This window comes from Diplotaxodon limnothrissa, linkage group LG23, assembly GCF_057381915.1.
Source record: "Diplotaxodon limnothrissa isolate DT_005_m linkage group LG23, D_limnothrissa_male_GT1.1, whole genome shotgun sequence".
In the NCBI taxonomy this organism is placed as follows: domain Eukaryota; kingdom Metazoa; phylum Chordata; class Actinopteri; order Cichliformes; family Cichlidae; genus Diplotaxodon; species Diplotaxodon limnothrissa.
In genome coordinates, this window is record NC_140617.1 from 569,828 (window position 1) to 587,801 (window position 17,974).

Sequence of the window (17,974 nt, forward strand, 5' to 3'; positions counted from 1 at the left end):
GAGCAACATAATAATAGAGAAAACAAAGCACCATCACAATAAACTAGCTAGTCATAGATATCAATATTTACTAAATAATAAACGATATTGTGCAGCACACAACATAGACAGCGCACAGTGTGCTTTGAGGCAGCAGCCAAGAAAGCTTTAGTCCGCGTCTGTGAATACCCATGTGTGCATACCTGTGTGGATCAGCATGCTTGCATTCCAAAGGTTTCTCCATGTAATGATCTGCTAGGGAGTGTGGGGGGGCCACAGCCCCGTCCTCCAGGGTGTGAAGTGGGTATGGAGGAGATCAAAACTCCAGACATCCAGAGGCCCCCAGAACACAAGAGACCAAGGAAGACCCACAGAGGGGCAGCTGCGCCACTGTTCCAGTAAGAGCTGAGGAGAGTCCCAGATGAGGGCTCGCCCAGCAGCCGCGGAGCAGAAGTCAGGGGGAGTTGCAGTGACGCGCCCGTGAGCTCCGCCGGCCCCCAGCTGCGCCTGAGTGACCGAGCCCCAGGCCGAGAGGCCGGGGGCACCCCACCTCCAAAGGGGGCCCGAGCGAGCCCCAGGCCCCAGGCCCCGACAAGCGGCCGCCAAGGAGTGAGCCGGTGTGTACCCGGACGCCCACCCCCAGACACAAAGAACCACCAACACACCGACACCTGAGGGAGTCCGCCACCGGCAGGGGAAGTGGTGGTGGGTGGAGATAGGCCTCCAAACCTTGGAGGGCCTGAGATGTCCCCAGAGAGGTGGCGTCTGATACCCAACCTGACATATAGACACAGACATACAGGCACACACAGACACAAACATCCATTCCCACCCTCATGCTCTCATATGCACTCACTCCACACTCAACCAACGTGGAGACAGACATAAAGAGACGCTGTACACACAATCACACTCCCCAAGCGTACTCTACAAACCGGGTCTAGGTACCCTTGCCCCTGGAGGGGGGAATTGCACCCAGACCCAGGTGGTGTTTCCCTTTTCCCTGCGGTGGGGAGAGGCAGACCGCCCCGACTCCGCAGCAGCAGGGAGGCCCCACACTCCAGACCGCAGTCGGACGGCCAACTCCTCCTACTAGCCCTCCCGCTCCAGCAGGCCGCAGAGAATGGGGGTGGGAGAAGACTCCAAACCTCCCTCCACCCGCTCATTGTAGTGTTGATGCATATGTGTTCTAAGGTGCAATTAAAACCCAGGAGGGCATGGAGCTACCTGCCATGGAGCAGCAGGTAAGCGCATAGTCCCTCCTGCTAGCCCTCAATGACTAAGTGTATTTAAAATTGAGAGGTGGGCAACGACGTCAGGGGTGAGGTGTACACCCTGATGGTAAATTGGACTCCGTGATTGTGCCCACCCCCAAGATCCTATATGTATGTGTAATGAGAGTGTGAATAATGTGAATGTCTAAGTTGTGGGATAAAATTGAGGCAGAGGCAGCCAGAAGGGGATGAATGTTTTCATTCAACAGGGATGATTTACAGACTACTGCCAGTAAATGCCCTTTAGTAAAATGAAGCCGGGGCGGTCCACGAAGAGCCGCAGAGCTCGCCATAATTTGCAGGTTTTGTCCTCAGTTGGCTTTGAAGGTAACAAAGTCACAGAAACATAAAAACGGAGCCGAGAACAGGGAAAGGAAACACTTTGATGTTGACACATTTTGTTCAGGCCAAAACGTTTCCTAATAATAAAGACGTTCTTAACATGACGTTTTTATTTCTGATGGCAGCGTGTGAGCTGATGCACACGACCACGACGTGCTCCATCCACACGTAACGGGAACACTCCCAGAACCTTTCGATTGCACTTCTTGCGTTGCTGTTTTGTCCGTCTGAGACGAAGCGTTGTGCAGACACATGGAAAGCTGTCGGCCGCCATCGTGTCGTCTGTCACAGCCTGATTCTGCTGCCCGCACATTTACCATATTTTGGGGAATAGTTGGTCTTCTAAAGTTTGGCAATAAGAACATGTGCATGTGAATATTTTAGATGTGTTGCTGCAGGACAGTGTTCACCACAGTGGCCTTCTGCTGTCAGCTGGTCCTTTTAACATAAAAGCATCGTATCCACATTTTACACTAAATTAATTTGATTTCTCTGCTGATAAATATTTGGTAAATGGACTCAAAGCGCTCTATACAAAATATATGTAACATGTTATTATTTTAAGGACTTGTGACACATATAATCTAGATGAACTTTTAGTGAGTGTGACATTCCTCATCATTGCCTTGATGCTTGTTCACGTTGGACAAACCACCTGTGTGGACAATAAAATAATTGAATACCTCAGCTGTCTCCATGCTTGATGTTTTCTACACTAAGCACTGTGCCCTCCTGCTGCCTGCCATCCTGATGGAAACTGCAGAACACCGAGTATGTACTGAATACTGCAGTGCAGTAACTTTGTTATGTAAGCTGCTCTTTGTTGTCTGTATCTTGGTAATCAGAAAAGACCATGAACATGGCCTTAAGGGTCAGACTGGGACAGGAAAATCCACGGATACTTCACCACACATACAAAGACAACAGCTTTAATGGAACTACTGGGTTGATGCTCTGTTTCAAGAGCAAGTCTGTAATAGCAGGTCACCGCTGTGAGAGCATGTACTTATTGTTTTTAAAGAGAAATAAAGGAGCAGTCCTGAACACAAAGCCACTTCAGTCAGTGTTAGCTGCTGACTGCTCGACAGGCAGCCGAAGCTAAAACTATACCGAGCTTCATCTTTACATTTATCCATCAAATGCATCCAGAAACGTTTTGGACCCAACTCATAGGAATGCTCTTCAGCATGTAAATGAGACTCATCACCTCTTAGAACAAATGATAAAAATTCAACCACTCAGGAACAAAGGGCTAAATCGTGTTTTTTACACGCCTGTTTAACTGTTGTTTTGTTTTAGGTAATGATTAAATGTATTTTGGGTTTATTGTTTATTAAATAAATGGTTTTTTGTACCGTTTTAGAGCGCCTTCATTCAGACATACAACCCAGAGAGCTCACAGGACAATATTATAAAAGTATAATAATAATAATTAGAAAGGCTTCATGCACCGTTCACCACAAAGTGAATTCCGATTTAAAGGTTATACAGCAAATATTCTTTACATTTATCAAACATTTCGTTAAAAGTTTTGTTTAAAGCTGTTAAACAAACCAAGGAATCCTTAGTTATGATACAGGCAGCCAGGCTGCTGGGATTCCCATGATGCACTGTGTTTCTTCGCATGTTTATACACCACTTTAATTCAGTTATTAGTTCTTCTCTGGCTCTCTTCTCAACGCTGCTTCGTCCCTGTTCTATTTTAAATATGAATAGATTTATCCAGACATTCACGTCATTTTCATGGATAGTAGCTATAAATGACTAGTGGGCAATAAATTAAAATAATCCAGTTCTATGAGGAAACTCTACGGTCTGGAAGCCCATAAAGAAACTCTTGCATTCCTGTCAATTGAGTCGCTTGTCATGAGGCCTCTTGCAGAGCTATGGGAACTGCCTGCAGGAATTAAAGTGGATGGACCGGGCACCTTTTTTTTCCATAACGGGGTGCTCAAAAATAAATAAAATGTAGATGAAAAACAGGCTGCACAAGCAAACCTCAGAGGGACATGACCACAAGGATTTCTGCTAGTGCTCTGTTCATCGGGGGGATTCTCATTAAAAGAGATGGACATGTGCACCCACAGTTTATAGTTGTAAGGTAGCCTGTGGCTATTGCCATGTTGTTTTCTGTTGTCTGAAATAACAGTCTTTGGATGAGAGGACAGCTGGAAAGCTGGTATGGGGCGCCGTTTGTAAACTGAAACATGCCGAAATTAACAGCAACATTTTTCCACATTTAGCTCTAAATCTTACAAAAACATGTTTTTTCGATGAAATGATGATGTCATTACCAATTAAGCAGATAAAAGGCCTGGAATTGATTTGAGACGTAGTGTTTGCATTTTGAAAATTTTACTGTGAACAGACAACATGCGGTCAAAGAGAACATAACAGAAAAAAGAAAATTAAGAAATTAATACAGCCACTACAGTGACCATCAAAACGATGAAAAATATTGACGTAAAATTTATTTTGCGACACCACAGAACAAATGATAGCGTATAATATGAAATGATAGATGTTTTCATATCGTCATATCGAACAGCCCTAATACAGAGGGTTCAATGCAAGGTGCAAGCCACTCATAAGCCTCAAGAATAGAAAGGCTAGAATGGACTTAAAAAAAAAAAAAAAAAAAAAAAAACATCTAGTAAAAGCCAGCTAAATTTTGGAAAAACATTCTTTGGACAGATAAAACCAAGATCAACCTCTACCAGAATGATGGCAAGAAAAAAGTATGGAGAAGGGTGGAACGACTCATGATCCAAAGCATACCACATCATCTGTAAAACATGGCAGAGGCAGTGTGATGGTTTGGGCGTGCATGGCTGCCAGTGGCACTGGTAGTGTTTACTGAATATGTGACACGGGACTGAAGCAGCTGAATGTGTTCAGATACATACTTGTCTGCTTAAGTCCAGCTAAAAGTAGTCACATTGATTGGGCAGCATTTAATAATAAAGATGGAAGATGACCCAAAACATACAGTCCAAGCACCCCATGACTTTAATAAAGTAAAGAAATAGAATATTCTTGAATGGCCAAGTCAGTCACTGGATTTTAGCCCAATTGAGCATACATTTCAGTTGTTGAAGACTAAATTTAGGACAGAAAGGCCCACAAACAAACAGCAACTGAAAGCCAATGCAGTAAAGGCCTGGCAGAGCCTTAGTAAGGAGGAATGCCAGCATCTGGTGGTGTCCATGACTTCAAGACTTCAGGCTGTCATTGCCAACAAAGGGTTTTGAATAAAGTAATAGAAATTATCATTTTATTTTCAGTTATTTAATTTGTCTAATTACTTTAGAGCCTCTGAAATGATAGGATTGTGTTTACAAATTAATTTTTCCCTCTCACATTTTTATGCATTCATTTAGTCCAACCCACTGAATTAAAACTTAAAGTCTGCACTTCAACTGCATTGGAGTAGTTTCATTTTTAATTCATTCTGGTAATGTACAGAAGCAACATTAGAAAATGTGTCTGTATCCAACTACTTATGAACCTGACTGTATATCAAAACCAGTCAGCTAAGATAAGATAACATACCTTTATTAGTCCCACAAGGGGAAATTTCATGATAAATGAATTAAATGATATGTGTAAGAAGGCCTACCGAGCAGTATGGTATCCCAGTGGAGACGGCAGGTCTACTTGGTCCAGGTGCATTGCTGGATTCCTAAGGAAACATTTACATCAAGAACGACTGTTACCTACCTACCAAATAAATAAATAGAGTTGTATGATGTTCGATCTCTGTCTGCTGCCTACCAAATGAAATAATTGAGGACTAGCTAAGTAATTTAGCTTTGCTAGTTTTGCTAACACTGCTATCAACCCGTCCAAAATGCTATACAATAAACTTACCAAGTGCTGCGGCGTTTGTGAGGTCGAGGGTGCATTACCGCTGAATCGTTGAATGGCCGACAAAACGGCTCTTCCAATGTTTTCAGCTAAATCGCTGGACATGCTGGTAGGGAATAGTCGAAGCAGCTCATGGCAGTCAAAAGTGACCGTAAGAGGAGCGCAAACACAGAACCTGACCGCGACCGGTGTTGTGCCAAAAAGTGATTGTCTGCCAAAAACTGATTTCCAATGTTTCTGTGTATTTTTTATGTGTAATATCTTTACGTATGTTCGTAAATAGACTTCGGTGAACAGGGTTTACAAAGGGGTTATATAGAGAATTAAAACAATATCTGTTTTTCAAGTATCTTTACAACTCTCTGCTATTGTACTTACATTATAACCAATCCGGTCCTTTATCCCCACTTAAAATATTTTTACAGAAATATTGTAATATTTGCTGCCATTTCTGCTGTCCTCTTGGCCAACTTACTCTTACAAAAGACATTTTTAATGTTAATGAGATTTTTTTAAACTGGATAAATAAAGGTTATATAAAAGTCACTGCCAAAAACTGATTGCGGCTTCTACCTTGTTACACGAATGTTGTTTGTGGCTCAAGATGACTTTATGTCATCCATGAGGGATGCATTTGACATATGTTTCACATATTATAGCCCAACAAGTTACTTATAGCAGTTTAAATACGAGCAATCAGTTTTTGGCAAATACCGGAAATCAGTTTTTGGCAGACAATCACTTTTTGGCACAACACCGGCACACTTTAGCGCGGGAGGTTTTCTTGAAGCTTTTATTTTGGTATTTCCGTTGACCCGTACAATAAATTTGCATATTAGCTAAATATTTAGTTTCCCGTAACATTTAGATTTAACATTTAACATTTAGATTTAACATTTAACATTTAGATTTATATATAATATTTACATTTAACATTTACATTTAAATATAATATTTACATTTAACATTTAACATTTACATTTAAATATAATATTTACATTTAACATTTAGCATTTAGATTTAACATTTAACATTTAGATTTAACATTTAGCATTTAGATTTAACATTTAAAATCCTGTTTTAAATATGAAAAGTTACAAATATTTTACTAAATGTTGTAAAAAATGACTCGAAAAAACATGTTTTTGTAAGATTTAGAGCTAAATGTGGAAAAATGTTGCTGTTAATTTCGGCATGTTTCAGTTTACAAACGGCGCCCCATAAGATCTGCCTCCTGGATACTCTTTGCAAAGTTGTTGCCAGCAAAGTTAGCGTCCATGGGCAGGTTAGCTTTGTTAGAAATCACTGAACTCTCACATCCAGATGCAAAGTCTTTTAGACTCAAGTAGTTCAGGCAGTTCTCAGGTAGCCAGACCAATAAACCCGCTGAGTCTGTTAAAAACAAACAAAAGAAAGTATCTGAGTACATTTACAATTGAAACGTGTCTGTGCGTCTGTGTGCAACAGCTCATAAACATGTCCTGCGCAGTACTGGAGGCAAAGAGTCGTGACTTATGAGATGAATCGTTATCAGTTTTTAAAGTCACATTTTATTGACCATTAAATCAGTGTGATTTTCACTTTTCTCAATAATCAGTTAACACAGCAGAGCTCTCTAAGATCGTGCTTTTCTCTGTCTGCCTCTAAAACTGTGTTTGAAGCCCCGTCTCGGATGAAAACAGCGATCAGGACTCGATCGTTTCTAAATGACTTGCAACACAATGTTCCCTGGAATAAAAAAGCTTCCCTCACCCTCTCACATGTTCCCAAAGTCATCCAGCTGGCTGGGCCGGACTCGGCACGGCTATAAAACTTCAAACCCGCATGGAGCCGTTATTGTTTCCATGCACAGGTTGAGAAGAGTTTGTAATTATATGATAGATTAATTGCTAAATAAATGAAAACATCTTGTGGAAAATGACGTGTTTATCGTCGGTTGTCTGTGGCTCTGGCATGAATTCAAAACACAGTAAAATCCCCAGAAACATTACTCTAAACGATATTCCACGTGCACAAATCACTTTCATTGATGTCGCTGATGTTCTGTGATGTGAAGCATTTATTTTTAACGATCATGAAAAAGGACGGTTTATGTAATTTCTCCACATAATGGGAACAAACTGACCGTAAATTAACTCTTAACTATATGTCACGTCTGGGTGAAAAAAAAGATGCCTTGAAGTTAATCGGTGCGTTCAGACCTAACCGTGGCAGCACACTCAGTGTGGGGCATGCAGAGGGGGTGGCAGGAAGACAGCTCCAACACCTCCAGGACACGCGATCAAAGAGGCTGGCGCACAGACAGCTGCGGCGGCGCACTTCTCATCAAATCACACGGCACGGCACGGACCGGCCCAGGCTGCGCAGGGGTCACAGAATCCCCAAACAATCTTTTTATAAACACACAAAAGAACAACAGGTGTTTTCTTCACATCACTCAAACCCACAACGGCTCTTTCAGCACGATGGAAAAAGCCACGAAGGAACTGGACTGTGATGATGAAGATGACAATGCAGTCGTCTTTCAGCTGTCAGATTCCCGATGAAGGATGTATTATCTGAATTGACATTATTGGTGACTCATGTAGGATTTGTGCATTTCGCAAAAGACATGAGAAGAGAGATGAATTAATCATGAGACATGAAGTGAATCAATGAACCCTCGACAGCAATTTTACAGTCATCAAGACGACTGCGATCACTATAAATAAGGCGGTTTGACTGAATGAAGCCTTGGGGTCCAAGCATTTGGATCAAAGTGTTCTTCTGTGGATGGGGCAGGGCTTTGATATTTACGTCATAAGAGCCCATATTTAGGTTTTAGCATGAAATATGTTAGTAAGTGCCAAATGGCTAACAAAACTGCAGGAATGGGAGCATTGCATCCACTTGGTGAGCTGGTATCACATCCGAACAAGGCCCGAAGTTTACAGCAACGTGTCCTCCAGCCTCCATCTAAACATGGCTCCATGAACACGTTTCTCCTCACTGGTCTTGAGCTCTGATGGAGCTCGGTACCGCCTGACAGGAAGGAAATGGCATGGCTTTGGTCTCTATTTGCTATTTATTACAGCAGCATTTCTCAGAGGCACCAGAGGAAGGATTTGGTGCTTGTGTGTAATTGTATTAACGCCCTCCCACATACTGTCCCCTGTGCATCTTCTGTCTCCTCTCCTAATCTGTGCTGTTTGTCTCCAGATAAGTGATATCCTCCTCAGATTAGGATCCGGTGTCCCTGCTCTGCCTGCCCGAAGGGAAAGGGATCCCCAGTGTATCCCGTGGGGTGCGAGCAGTATTTTTAGCTTCCTAATCCTTTTATAGTTTGGGCTGAAAACATCACCCTTTTGCCTAATTGGTCCAGTTCATTACCGCACAGTACGCCACAGAGGAAGTGCTTCATCTGGATCCTTTCGGCTATTTGGTTTTGCAATATGCTGGTTTTTGGTGGGGCATAAATTTCTGAGCCGGATTCGTCTGTTCCTAAGCAACTTTGATTTGTGGAAGGGAGGCTATCACCGATTTTATTGCCCTGCAGCACAAGGACATCTCCTATCATGCTGGAAACATTGCACTGATAGGATCTGTACATCATCAGCACTAAAAAACAACCCAACCCGCCCCCCACCCACATATTTTCAACGGAGTTTAAGTTCACAACCCTTTGAACTGATGTCCGCTGCAGATGATTTTTTAACGATCCCACAACAGGCCAAACTTTGTTGAATAATGCATGATCCCTTGTAAGAAACACTTTCCTGCTAAGTCTGCAGAGACATACTGACGTGAGAACAGAGCTGTTGTAATCTTTGGCTTAGGGTATGTTTTCTTAGCTTATCAGCATCCTCACGTGTACGTGGGTCATTTATTTCACTCCCCAAATAAAAACAGCAATCACTATCACTGTTCTCAGAGCACAAATGTACGACATGAAAAAGAAAAATAGATTTCTGACCTTTTTATTTTGTCAGCAGTTTAAAGCACTCTGTACTGTAACCACAGCCAAGTTGACCCCCGTCCCCGAAATTCACAGTGAATTCAATTAAAGCAGCTCGGACGCCTCCATCAGTCACTGAACAACCTGCAGTTCTCATACGGTGTTTGCTGCTTTAAAAGAAAACACGAGAGAACCTCTGGAAGAAAAAAACACACATTTCTTTCTTTCCTGGCACAAAGTCAGACGAGTTGGAGACTACGCTCAGTTTAGCCTGTTAACTGATACAGCAGGTGGCCTGAGGCTTGAACACAAAGCACATTTCAATCAGTGAATTTTGATGATCGTGAACAAACTTTCTTCAAACGGTTTTCTTTCCCTGCTTGATTGCACTTGTAAACTGCAAGAAACTTTCGCCAGAGCCAATTTGTCAAGTCTTCCGCACGGTACACAGATGTTTTCAAAGCCCACCATCAGCCATCGTGCAGCTAATTTAGATTCTCCCTATCAACAGCTACAACTCTGAAAAATGCCTTTCACGTGTGACTACTTGAGGAGTTCATCAAACCTTTGCTGAGCTTATCCAAAGCTGGTTCTTTGGAGCTCGGGTTGCTCAACATCCCGTCGAGTCCAAGATATCTGACAGCTAAGATTGAGTGTGTGATTGCCAGAGACAAGCAGAGGAATCTGCCAGAAATTTTGCAACAAGCTCCAGTTAGAGGAGAGAGTTTAGTAATGGTGGTCCCTGTTCAGAGAGCGTCAGAAAGGTGCTGAAAACTGAAAGAAGAAGAAATACTCGGGCCAGAAGGAGCATAAAGACCCACTGGCTGTGGCTTTCCCACAGCATAACAGCTGTAATGAAACGCAGTCTCTTTCAGGACACCGAACGGTGTTTCCTCTGCAAACTGGAGAGGCTGGCTTAATCCTGAGCTCATCACACTGCTCTCCACCAGCTTCCCCTCATCTTCAATGATGGCGACATGCTGTGCTTCAGTATTCTTTATTGTTCAGTACTGCAGTGCATTATCACCATTGCTCTTATTCCATATATTCTCAATGTCAGCCACATCCTTTAGTTCACTCCAGTGCCAAATAAAATGTAATGAAGTCAATGACAGAGCGTAACATCAGTATAACAGTGGGAGTCTTATATATGGATGAGAAAAGAAGCTTCTTCCTCATCCATAACTGTAATAACCAAAAAAGAATCAAATTTTGAATGACTGTGAAATTATTATATACATTCCTTCTCAATAAATAGGTGCATTTAATATTAAATTAATATTTCTTTACAGATACATGGTATATACAGGTACATCCATTCAAAAACAACCAACGGCGTCCGTCGATGACAGCGAGAACAACAGAAAGTAGAAACACTAGAAACACAACCACGTTCTCATGACTGCTGTGGGTTTGAAGGCACTTCCTTGGCACCACGTCGATCCTTCTTCTGTTATTCTGGGACCTGCAATCAAAAGAAAATACAAAACCTCGATGAGGATGAACCGTCACTCCTTCCTGCATCCTTTCAGACTGCATGTTTGCTTGTGGCTCCCAGAGTTTGTAGAATGGGAGGCAGAGCGTCTTCTGTGGAAGCAGCTCCCACTGTGGATCCAGGAGATAGACACCCCCAGCGTACATGCAAGTTCAGGCTTTTCCTTACAGTTAGGATCAGGTGACCCTGAGGCATCCTTTAGTTCAGCTGGAACAGGCTCCTTTTCACTCCCCACGTGTTTGTGCACCACTGCTGCACGCCATTACACTGCTTCTTCTTCTTCCTGTCTCCCACGCTCTATTTCTTTTCTATTTGCAAACGTGATGGTTTTCAGAAGCTCCTCTGCTAACAGTTAACGACTGCTAGGCTAGCTACAGTAGATTTGTTCATTACTAAAATTTTGCAAATCAGATTTTCCCTGCAAGGCAAACAGAAGAAGGCTAAGACGCCCCCGCAAAGCAGGAACTGTATTTAGAAAACTAAAACTAGAAAACTAATTATACTTCCACGTTCACCTCCAACACCTCCATGCAAATTTTTGTTGTTTTCCACTCAACGATGTAATTCTGCTAACATCTCTATTAAGAAATGACCAGAATGACGACATAACGAATCCTTTAATATTCCCTCTGATTGTTACATTTGTCAGATTTCGCCGACAGGATCTTATTATCTGATTCACTTGAGAAACTGAATACCTGGGATGTGTCAGCCTCTTCAAATTTATAATCACCAACTCCACTACAGAAAAATCCAATGAACCAAGATGACCGCTTGTAGAGATGAACTGTAAGAGCAATCACTCTCCAGCTAATTTCCTGTACTGAATGTGTGCGTTTACGCTGCAGCATTTAGACAGCAGTGAACCCTTCAGACCTGCTGTCACAGAAGATCAATTTTAAAAAGGCCTGACAACGACAGCGTCGTAAATTACTCCACTGATGTCCGTCCTCTGTCCTGAGAGCGGTCGTATTAATAGATTTAGTGTGAGGAAGTACACGAGTGGCGTTTCTCCCACGAACGTCGGGAAGCAGTGACGTTCATGGAAAAAGACTATACACACACACACACACACACACACACACACACACACACACACACATATATATATATATATATATATATATATATATATATATATATATATATATATATATATATATATATATATGTATGTATTTTTACTTTAACCCCTCTGTTGTTGTGGATGCAGGAGACCACGGGTGAAGTCTTATTATCTCTGTGTGCCATTTCCTCACATGTGCTTGACAACATGAATTACATGCTCTAATGTGCATGTTTGGCATAAAGAGAACTGAATGTATAAAATCTGCATCTCTGTTCTTTCTGACTCTCACTCCACTACAGACCTAAATTTAAACCCTGTTCTGACAGGCTAGCATGTCATCAAAGCATACAGTCTTCTTACGTAAAGAAATGTTGAATTTAACATTTCTACTTACGTGAAAAATCCCCCCCCCCCCCCCCCCCCAGCTCTGTATCACACATTCAATTAAACTGACCAAAAGCAACAAAGACCTCTGAATTAATATTTCTGTCTTCTTTAACCTCGTTTATTGTCTATTCAGAGGATGATGACAACAAATGATGACAGTCAGGAAAGCAGGAAAAACTTACATGCAATATCTAGGACTGCATGCAGAGTGGACTCATCGCTAATCGTGTTAGCAATCTCGCACATCGTTTGTAATCTGGGGAGAAAAACATGATGTTAATATAACGCCTCCCTGGTAACCATATCAGTAAAAAACAAACATGAAACGTTTTGATTTGTGGTAAAAATAGTAACGTAGACATGAGGTCTCAGGTTCACAGTGAAATACTTGTTAAACCGTGTTCTGCTGTGGCATCTATAGTAAAGTATACTTAACTTACTGGTAAAAGATAAAAAGCCAATTATATGTATGTATGTCTGTGTATATATATACATACACATACATATATAAAAAGAAATAGACCTAAGAGAAGGTTCTGAGCGCTGCTGCCACATGATAACTCCTGAAATACAGAGTCCCGTTTTCTGACCCTGACATCTGTAATATCTGCGTGACATGAACTGCGTCCCACAATCCTCTGGGCCAACCCAGCATCCTGTATGTGATCCATTGGCCAGCATTGTCTCACTATTGTCAGGCTTTAAATAAACTTCCTTAACCTCGGGACAATCCTGATTATGTGATGTAGTTTGATGCCTGTTTGACTCGGTCACATGTGTGAAAGGCATCAGGAAGAGGAGGAGCTTCTCGCTCTAATTTATTGTGTGACAAACGCACACCACCCAGCATTACCGTCTGCACTCACTGATGTCTGTGGACGGTTTCCTCATAATTCCCATATCATTAATATCCCAGAAGGAAGACCGGGATTTTCATAATACATCACCAAATTGTCTTAACAACAGAATCAAATAATAAAACATCGTGTTTGAGCTTTGAAATCCCTGCAGCGCGTTAGCTCTGTTTACTTTTACTAGAAACCCTCGGCGTTATCGTGTACAGCTCAAGTGTCAAACTCGTTTTATTTCAATGCTGCGTGTGCGCAGGTTTGATCTCAGAAGTAAGAACGATTGCATGAGAACTTAAAAACACACTCACAGTTTTTTTACATAACGTGAACGATTCATTTCCAGTGTAGCTGCGATTTCTGCAGTCAGTCTTGTAAATCACACAGTTTAGTGTGGTACTGCAGGCCGTGGGTCACATCGCTGTCACAGAGAAGGCTGACAGTGATTCAGGCTTCTGTTTGGACGGCCGCTCTGATATGATCCCCTATTCATTAGGGGTGGGGGAAAAATCGATACTGTGTAGTATCGTATATTTTGTTTGCTAATAATGTATCGATGCAGGGACAGCACAAATCGATATTTTGTTACAGAAAAAGTTTGTGCTCTGACTTCAGAGCATGTTGATCCTTTTTCTGAGCAACAATCCTGACGCTGTCCAAATGTGTTTAACTGTTTTTTGGCAGAAATAAACATGACAGTTTACTTATTTTAATTTAAGACATGTTTTATTTTAATTACGTTTAAAACTTTTTTATTTAATGTAAAATTATATTTTGTTTTAATTTACTTTCAAATTCTTCAGTTGCTGAAGGGGCTGCATAGTTTTCATATTGCATAGTTCAGAATAGCTGTAATTGTACCAGATGGTTTCAGTTAAGTTGGACTAGACTGTAATACAAACCGTTCAGTTTGTCAACAATAAAACTGAAATGAGAGAAAGACTGAGTGTGAGACTTTGTTATTAGATAAAATTAATATTGATGAAGTTTAACTTTATGGACAGAATCTGAATATCGCAAAATATTTTAAAAAATTGCAATAATGTCATATCGTGTGTTAAGTATTGTGATAATATCGTATCGTGGGATGTTTGGTGATTCCCACCTCTACTATCTATGCTTCTGGCATAAATACAGATACGATATCCCTCAATCACTACAGTTTTTACTCCCTAAATGTTAGCCAGCGGTGGTGTATATCCCCCTCATCCACAAATCAAAATGACTTTATAATTTAAGAACAGTTTAAAGCAATAAAGTTTGTCTTATTAAGCACAGAGTTTAGCACTCATAAACTGAACTCGGATCAGGTTTGACTGGTAGTTGATTTAAATGTCATAGTGTGACAACTCCAACCCAAACAAACTGTTAAGACGTTACAGTAAACCCGTAAAAGCAGGTTTTGAGGAAGCGCAGAGATCATCGAGCACATCAGCAGAAACAGAACAGGAGAAGAAGTCATACATACATGCTGGTGTCGAGCAGTCCCTCGTGTTGTGATAAACTCTATGAAAGTGTGTTTTGCACTCCGATGAGAACTTGACTGGTCCTGCTTAACAGAAAAAGGTCTCATCAGATAAAGCAATCATTTTTGAATCTTATTTGCAGGTGTAATTAAGCTTACAGTTAATGTGAACAGACATGTGCTAACTAAAGCTGGACCTGGCCTTAGTGTGCAGGGGAATCGAGTCTTCAATTAGAAGCACATCTAACATTTAAGCTTCCAGATTTTCACATCACTCATGAACCCTGCACATAGTTCCTGAGACAAATAATCAGCTTAATGTGCCGCTGCCTTCAGCTTAATACTGTCAGCTTCAGACCATGTGCTGTTTCTCAGCACTGCTGCCCTACAAGCAACCCTTTCTTAACTTACTGCAGCCCCCAGTGTTCGTGATGTTTTCTATGACCTGAGCAGACTGCATGCTGGCTTGGAAAGAAAAGGATTTTTTCACAGGGGCAAAAGGAGGAATTTGCACTGGATTAGTGCCATCAATGCTGGGACAGTTAGTTGTCAGAAACAAACGGTCTTGCATTAGAGACAGAGTTTGTGCTCCTAGTGTCGTCTTTGGTTTCTTACCTCCAAAATGCTCAATGATTTTCTCTTTCATGTTTGCATCTCTGGAAAAGATTTCTGGAAAAGAAACTCACTGTTAGCTTCTCACCATCTGAGCAAAGTTATGCATGAACCACAGTGACGGAGGGATCGTCAGTGTTAACAGTCTCCCTCCTGCATCCTGCATTATGTTTCAAGAATCTCAGCAGTGTCGCTGCTTTACGTGACGATGCACAGCTGCTTTGCATTATTAATAACTTTGAAATGTTTTTGGATTTTACTGCACACGTCCCAACTGCAGAATCATAAATGAACATTATTCATTCTCTATTAAGTTCCTCAGATGTGCACCAAATGTAGTTTTTCTCCAACTGATTGACACACTCGTGTTTTTGTCCACGGTTTGCACTCTGAGGAAATTTTGTGTATTCATAAAGACACCAAGGACCTCTGTTTGTATTAACTGTCCATCCAGGCAACACAATGGCCATGCTTACAGGCTAAAGAGATTATTTTATGGGAGTTTAATGCCCATCAGAAGAAGTAAGTAGCTACATTAACCCTCCAGCAAGAGATTTGTGCAATGCTCTACGGGGGGATAAATATGGAAGAAAATCACTTAGATGCACTAAGAAAAATCACAGAGAATATTACAAAATTAATTTAGGAAGACGGACAGAAGACAACCCATAAGAGCAACACGGGTCAGGTTTTCAGGGTCTACATATGTGGAGGATTAGTGAATGTGTCGACACTGTTTTTAGCTGCCAGTCCTAAACTGTAACAATGTAACAGATAAAACCAGCTAGAAAATAAGTGCCTGGCTTCATGGCGTGTTTCTTGAAACAACCGTAGCTGTAGAGGAAGAGGTGAGTGTGCCGCACACATCAGTGGATTTATCGATGTTTCTCTTTCCTCCTCGTTGTGTTCAAAACATCCATCCTTGCGTGACCACAAATCTTTGGTAGCGTTGCACGCACCGCTTGCTAATGTGCTGCTTTTTATATCCTCAAAAGATGAATTCCATCCAGTCAGTGGTCTGAAAGGTACTTTTCCAACTGCATGAGCTGGAGCCAAGATTTTAAGCTGTATAACGCCTGCACAACATCTCTACGACAGGATCTAATTGATAGTGGTGTTGGACACAGTCTGATATTGGAAATAAACAGCACATTATGTTAACTTAGCCCTTAATATACTCCCACACATACCAGTGAGGCACAGCCCTCGACTACTCTCTGAGTCTGTTAAAGCGATAAAAACAGTTGCATAAAAGGATTTTCTGGATTCCTTTTCTTTATCACATTCGAGCGCACCTTCTTTGCCAGGTTTTAGATATTTGAAGAGTTGCAGCATTAATGCAGATTTACTGAAATGTCTGAGACGACTCAGTTTTAGTAAAAATCCTGTTAAATGTCGCAAGGGCAACATTCAGTAACATGCTCTGGATAGTCTTCCCAGATAAATAAAGTCCAGTGTTTATAGTCTCCTCATACAGGCTCTTCATTCCATAACGGTCAAAAAAGTATTTTAGTTAGAGTATCACTGATGCAATGCCGTGTACGTGACACAGCACAACCAGTCTGCTTTATCTGCTCTGTCTGCAGACGTGAATGTGACCGGAGATGCTTTCCAGGACACTACAGCGCCTGTGTGCATGTTGGGCGCTCATCACTCACGTTAAAGAGTCCAATCATACTGAATGACTCATTCACAAGTTTAGCATCACCATGCCCCTCCTACCTTAATTAGCCTATCCACATCTCCATCTGTCCAACAGTCAGTTAAACACGTGTTGAAGAAACATGGTCAGAAAACAGGTCTTCAAAATGAAGCACACCTGCATTGTGTTCATGGAAACCACTTTAAATTTAGCTGGACACTTGAGGCCAGACGGATGTGGATGCTGACCTCTCTGAGCACCAGTGACACACAAAATTACAAAATTTAACTCGAACAAACCAGTTTCCATTCAGCTAAAAGAAGCTCTTGAATAAGGCGTGCAGCACTGCCCAGAACACTGACAGCTGTCCCCAACTGTAAAATGGGGATTATGCCTTCATCATCAGAACCTAAAAATAAATCTTATCAGCTTACCTGAGAGTCTACTGTTATCCAGCCTAGGGACATAGAAAGGCTTTTCCCGGGAGGAGAACTTCATGTCTTGTGCTGAAGTGAAGAGTCCACTGCTACAGCGCCTGGAGATGGGTTTCTCCCGTTGCTGGCTGTCTCTGATAACCTGTAAGATTAGATCCAACAGGGTCCTTCGTTCTTTCTGCTTGTCCTCCTTGCTGTCCATACACTGACCCGAAGTGATGAGCAGAAAGAAGATAGTGAGCAGTACGTGCCATTTCCTTTCCACCTGCATGACTTTACTGTCTGAAAGCATGAGCAGACGGGTTTTGTTACACGAAAGTCATTACACGAAAAGAAATGCCTCATTTGTTTGACTGGACTGACCAAAAACACACTTGGACAGTTTGCATTATGATTTACATGAAGGGACGAATCAGCACTGATATTTGAAGTCCTTCACATTTTCATTATTACAGCAAAATTAATAAAATCTGCATGTTGGAGATAAAATAGGTAACTTCTAAAAAATCTCCACTTTCCCCTTGTTTAATACAAGAGTAACGCAAATGCATTTAATTGAACTTCAAACTTACTAGTTTAGGAGTTAAAGATGCTTATGTCCTGGAGGGTGGACACAGTTGTCTTCA

General features: G+C 41.6%; 1 protein-coding gene across 1 annotated transcript; it reads right to left on the reverse strand.

The window, feature by feature from the left end:
• Positions 1-10,828: 10,828 nt before the first annotated feature.
• On the reverse strand, positions 10,829-17,974 carry alkal1 (ALK and LTK ligand 1). Its single transcript, XM_085348758.1, has 6 exons — positions 17,921-17,974; positions 17,349-17,630; positions 15,276-15,329; positions 14,664-14,744; positions 12,530-12,603; positions 10,829-10,861 (listed from the first exon to the last, which is right to left on the reverse strand). Exons 2-5 carry the CDS (start codon positions 17,617-17,619, stop codon positions 12,539-12,541), a joined length of 471 nt encoding a protein of 156 aa, XP_085204884.1. The 5' UTR covers positions 17,620-17,630; positions 17,921-17,974; the 3' UTR covers positions 10,829-10,861; positions 12,530-12,538.